At 41.7% G+C, this 6000-nt stretch overlaps 1 protein-coding gene across 1 annotated transcript in view; it reads right to left on the bottom strand.

Moving 5' to 3' along the window:
- Positions 1–4407: 4407 nt before the first annotated feature.
- WASF1 (WASP family member 1) overlaps positions 4408–6000 on the bottom strand; it is a 138289-nt gene continuing 136696 nt past the window's right edge. The window contains exon 9 of the mRNA XM_063443515.1: positions 4408–4889. Within this exon, the coding sequence (XP_063299585.1) occupies positions 4732–4889 (158 nt within the window). The 3' untranslated portion in view covers positions 4408–4731. The remainder of the gene's footprint in view (positions 4890–6000) is intronic.

The following is a 6000-nucleotide window of genomic DNA, read 5'->3' as shown; positions in this document are numbered from 1 at the left end:
CCCCCTCTCCCCAGCGGCAGCTTAGCACACCAAGGGGAGACAGTAAGCCCCACACCAGCGCAGATGGGACCGTGGTCTCTGCGCCCAAGTTACAGGGAGCTGAAGGGGCCGTCCTCCCTCCCCAGCGGCAGTGTGATTTGTTGGGAATTGGGAGCCCAGTCTCCATTCCCCAGCGGCAGAGTATCCAGCAGGGAATGGAGAGCCCAGCCCCCTTTCCCCCACAGCAGGACTCTGTGCTGGGAGGAGAGACAGTCGGTCTCCCTCCGCAGAGATGGGAAGTATGTATGGGAGAGGAGATTGTTACCACCTCTACCCAGCAGCGGATCATTAATGTACAGGGAATAGAGAGCCCAGTCTCCATTCCCCAGCGGCAGAGTGTTCTAATGGGAGAGGAGCTGGTTACCATCTCTCCCCAGCAGCAGCTTAATGTACCAGGGGGAGACTGTAAGCCCCACGCCTGTGCAGATGGGACCGTGGTCTCTGCACTTCCAGCACAAGGGGTAGGGACGGTCGGTCCTGCCCCCCCACGACAGGGCTGTTTAGCCAAAGGGGAGACAGTCGGTCTCCAGCAACAGAGCGGTGTATTTAAAGGGGAGACAGTCGGTCTCCAGCAACCAGGCTTCAACCCGACTACTCCCGTGGTAGTGCTGGCATCCGGGCAGAGTACCGCTGGTCTCGGCCCACTTAGCAACCCACCAAGGCAGCCTACCAGTCCCCCACACAGCCATGGTGAGGCACCTGGACATGGACCAATTTCTCCTCTACCCAGGTGTAGTAACCAGTTATTGTGGGTGGGCTGCACTGCTGTTTCTGTTTTGTGGGTGGGTTGCTGGACTAACGAGGGCACTGACCGGCAGGAGGTCAGATACCCTGTTAGTCTATTTGGTAAAGGGGAGAAATGTGGCGGAACCAACCTCGCCACTGAGAACTGGAGAAGCCTGGTTGCTAGCCTCCTGCCCAGTGATTATGGTCCCTGGGAGATATTGCCCTTTAAGGGACTGAATTGGGGCTTATGGACTGCTGCCATAATGTACTGACCCTTTAAGAACTACTTTTGGGCATGTGGATTGTATAATACTGTCCCTAGCCCTTTAAATACTTTGGGGACAGATTGGTACTTTTGTATATGGCACTTCGGACACAGTCGAAGCTGTCAACGTTACCGAAGTTACCGAAGTTGTCGAAGTGGCCGGTATCGGACAAAGGACCACGTGGCGGCGGCCATTTTAACTTCGAACACCGCCGACCCTTAACATCAACTCCACTTTGACACTTCGACCAAAGTCGAATGGGACTTAGCCGTTTTATGCCAGGAATTGACCAACCGCACAGCCCAAATCTATGGAACTGTTTTGGGCAAGAAAATGTGCTTGCGGTCGGTCATAAAAGGACTTCCGTGTAACTTTTGATCCACTGGAGGGATTTGCCTGATTTTTGGAAGTGTTTATGTTTAAAGTATGCTGAGTCTGAATATGTTTGTATGTGAATGTGATGTATGGTTTTGAAGTTATAGATATTGTGTAAAAGTTATGTTTTAAACTGTATAATAAGTGGATTATCTCTCAGGCTAAGGGGAGGGGATGTGTGGGTTGTACCATATCTCGGATTGGTTATTTTATGCCTCCCCCTGGGTGTGGCCTGTATGTGTGAGATGGAAATAAAAGCCAGGCTGGATGAGCCAGTCCAGGGTTCCTGCTTAACCCTCAAAGTGAAGTGTCGTCTCATTATTGGGGGAGGATTTATTGTATGCTGTTCCAGTTTGACTGCTAGGAGTGTAAGCCTATTCGCATGGTTTTTCCTATTCGGCTGTATACAGCATTCAAATGCTAGAGAGGATTCCTATGCTTCTCAGATTCGGCGGTTGTGGGGTCTGCTGCAGTGCTTGAAGTCCTCAGGAGCGCTAGGAGCATCCTTTAACGGAGGTACCCAGTCGGGGTGCCAGGCGATCCGTTACAAGGCTGTTCCATAAGAATGTTGCTGCCCAGGAAAAGTCCTGTAAGTGTGAACTAGCATTACGGTTATTATCAACGAACAGGAGACGGTCACAATCAGAGAAGGGGTGCACCTATGAAGTGTTGAGAGTTCTAAAGAGTTTGAATTAAATCTTATAGCGTACAGAAATCCAATGAAACAATTGATAAAGGGGTGACATGTGAAAGTAGAAAAATAAGTGTAGCAGCAGTATTCACTATGAACTGTACAGAAGTTGCATGGTTTCTGGACAGACCAATTACGGAAGAATCACAATAGTGAATGCAAGAAATTACCAGAGCATGAACAAGCTTCTTAGTAGCATGTTGCTTAACAAAGGAGTGGATGCGGACAATGTTTTTAAGGTGGAATTTTAAGGATTTGGTGACAGATTGGATATGAGGGGTAAAGACAAAACCAAAATCTCTCCTGATTAAATCAGTTCTGAGGAATTTCACAGTCCAGATTTGTAAGCTTCTCTTACCATCCAAATTCCTGTGTACTATTGTTTAATAAACTATTATATTATATATATTTTAAGTCACTGGTGCAAGTGTAGATTACAGAGTCGAATATGATCCCTATTTATTTTCAAAGCCTATGTTGATAATTGCCTTACTATTCTCAGAGATCATCAAACCCTCTCTTCAATGTCTGTATCTGCATCCTGGGAGGCTGAATCCAAGAGCATTTGTTGAGCCGCATTATAGAAAAGTCTCCGTGTAAATGTATCCAGCATTACAAGCTCCATGTTGTCACCTCTTCAGTTGCTGATTTTGGATGCAAAGTACTTTCAGCTTTATAAATCCTTTCTAGCACTGCATAAGGCCGTCCCTCCCTTTATGGTTTCTGAGACTGTGTACTACTGCTTCCAAAACAGAAAAAGTATAACTTTATTTTTCTAGTTATATCCATGGCAGCACAATCAGACAGCTAGTTAGCAGCTAGTTAGCAGACTGAGGAGCTATAGCACGAGTTTCAGATTTTTAATCATATGCTCTTGGTATTCAAATTCAGCATTCATATGCCTTCTGAATTCTCTTAACATATTCTATATATATAATACTTTTTTCTTTAAATTTATAGTCAACATTTTTCACCACACCAAACCCATACTACTTTTACATATTGTTTCGGAAGAAGTTCAATTTGCAAATAACAGACGTCACAAAACTCTACTCATTGCAGAACAAGGACATACATGTAGCGGCCTGTCCAAGATTAGTGTGTGTTACTCTCCATGGAAGTAACTGCTATTTGCATTTAGTTCTCTCTCACTACATGTAACCCAGAAGATGGGCTGGCCATAGATAAGGTCCAATTCTCTCTCCTTCCTACTCGGGTATAACACTAATAGGAGAGGGGATAACTCCGCAATCTCAGATAGGCTGAGACATGTTTGTCCAGATGCTGCCATAAGATTAAAAGGACCCCACCACCTTTAAGTTTATGGTTGCAGCAAATAGAAAAACTCTGCTTTATTGAAGAGCTTGTGTTTAGTGCCGATGAGCGTACACAAACTTACCTAGCAAAAAAAATAAATCTTAAAGAATCTAGCTTGTGTTGTAGGAGAGTCATACAATCATGAATGATCATGAATTGTGGAGCTATTGACTCTTGAATATGCATGTTAACAGTGGGGTGTATCATACAAGCTGCTGAGGTACCTAAATATCTATTACGAATTTATGCATGTTATGCCGTTTACTTGAGAATGTCTTCATTATATTTATTATACTTGTTGTTAAACTTGGATTTATGGCCACTAGGACCTGCAAGACTCATTCTTTACTCCACACAGCAAACTCCTTATTAAAAAATATATATATTTACAAAAAATAAAACAAAATATAAAGCCTCACAACACAAAGTAGAAATAAATAAAACCAAGAGACGGTCTTTAAAATGAAGAATTTATTAAATCAAACTGTTGTTGAACAGTTACATACATTACACAGAATGTTTAAAGTTTGTTTTCACTAGGGTTTTTTTTTGTGTGTTTTTTATTTTTTTCATTTTTAATATACAGGCAAAATAGTACCTTACAACATGTACATAAAAAAACAAACAAACAAAAAAAGGAACAACCTCAGCATTCAAATAAGGCCATCATAATAAAAAATAAAAAAATAAACAAAAACAACAAATAGTAATTCCTTTGTCATAGTTTTCTAAATTTCAAACTATTATCTCAGTGTACAGACCTAGCTTCAAGCAGTGGAATTTGATAGCTAGGTTTAATGTTGTCAAAACATTATCAAAATAAAATAAGGCTCATATTAGTAGACACAGCTGCCCTCGGAATTTCAATCCTCGGTTACCTTCATTAACTTAAAATTCACAAAGTGCACAAGTAGGATACATAAAAAAAAAAAAAATTATATAAAAAAAAATTATATTTGTTTATATATAATTTTTTAAAATAACTATCTATTCTATAACTTGACAGCTGCCCATTCTTAATACTTAGTGGTCTATTGAAAAAATTACTGTCTTCCCAAAACAGAATGGTAATAAGCCACTTTATATTGATGTCAAGATTTCTAGTTTTACTGTAAACTAAGAGTACAAAAACCATGAATTATTCCGGTGGTGTAAATTAAATCTTTGGGTGTCAGAAGCGAATACAGCATGACTTTGCCACTCAAAGGTTTAATAAAGATACAAAACACTATAAATGACCAAACATGTTCAAAAAACAAGCACCACAATTTTACATCAGCATTCCAGTTTGTAGTGTGTAACTATGTAAAATGGGTTCTACTCCAGCCACTCGACCTCATCAAACTCTGAATCATCTTCAGAATCGCTGTATTCTACAGCAATGCGCCTAGACAGAATAGTAGCCACATCATTTTCGATACGTTCGTGTTTAGCTTCTTGCTCGCGTTGCTCTTCAACCTTGCGGAGCTGAATACCTAAAATAGAAGGAGAACATCAGAAAACCCATCAGAATAAAGAACTTGTGCGATTCAATACACTATTACAGCTAAGTTGTGGGTAAACAAATATGCTAGTAGAGTAACAGAAACACACTGTCTTTAGCAGTTTGAAAACAATGATTTGTAGCAGCGCATGCAACACAGCTGCCCTGGTCATTTAAAAGAACACTCCAAATGTGCCTTTACTACTTGTAGGTAAGTGGGTGCCCATCACGTAATTATACTACACTCTCCGACTTTGTACCCCCTTCACCCAGGGATTCTCTGTACTGGAGATCAAGCAATGGTACAAACCGTAAAATGGGCTATTAATTAACTGGTACTAGTCGGTTCTCATAGATTGTAAAGAATGTGTTCTAATTGGCGACGTTCCTAATCTGAGGAGGACTATCTGCTACTGCTTGCCTGTAGGTTTTTCAGCAGTTGTAGAGACTTTAACGGCTAGTATTATATTTATTTTACTGATTGCATATTTTCATACATTTAATTCATTCACAATTGGTGTTACTTCCAACCAGGAAACTATTAAATTTAGGAAACATCAAAAGTTTATAAGAGACTCTCGTGACTATCAGACAGGCAATATCTATACCTTCCCGAATCGCCGGCTACGACGAAACTCTGAGAATTACATCACCTCAGAGTACGACTCATCAGACACCGACTCTAGCAAGTTACCTTCAGAGTCCCAAACCCCCACAGCCTCTAATACTAGCAACCCCCGTGGGATCCTCAGAAAGGGAGTGGATTTTTTAGACATGAGCCACCAGGAGGACTACCCCAATTATCAAACACGGTACCAATCAAGGAACCGAGGGGGGAGAACAGGGAGAAGGGGGGAGGGAGGGAGAACAAGACGCTACTAAGTGCTCAACCAGCCTCTCAGCTCAGGGACACTCCAAAATTACAGGTTATTAATTTATCCTCCTTTCAGCTCAATGATTCTCACAATAAGATTCTGGAAAAGGGGCTATCCTTTGTCCCTACCCCGAATTTTGATCGATTCATATGGACAAAGGATCTGCACCTTTTCGTGAGAAAACTAGCATTGCATAAGTTTCATGAACTAAATAAGGAGAAGAGAGCA

The sequence above is a fragment of the Pelobates fuscus genome, chromosome 2, assembly GCF_036172605.1.
Source record: "Pelobates fuscus isolate aPelFus1 chromosome 2, aPelFus1.pri, whole genome shotgun sequence".
In the NCBI taxonomy this organism is placed as follows: domain Eukaryota; kingdom Metazoa; phylum Chordata; class Amphibia; order Anura; family Pelobatidae; genus Pelobates; species Pelobates fuscus.
This window is presented reverse-complemented; position numbering and strand designations above follow the sequence as displayed.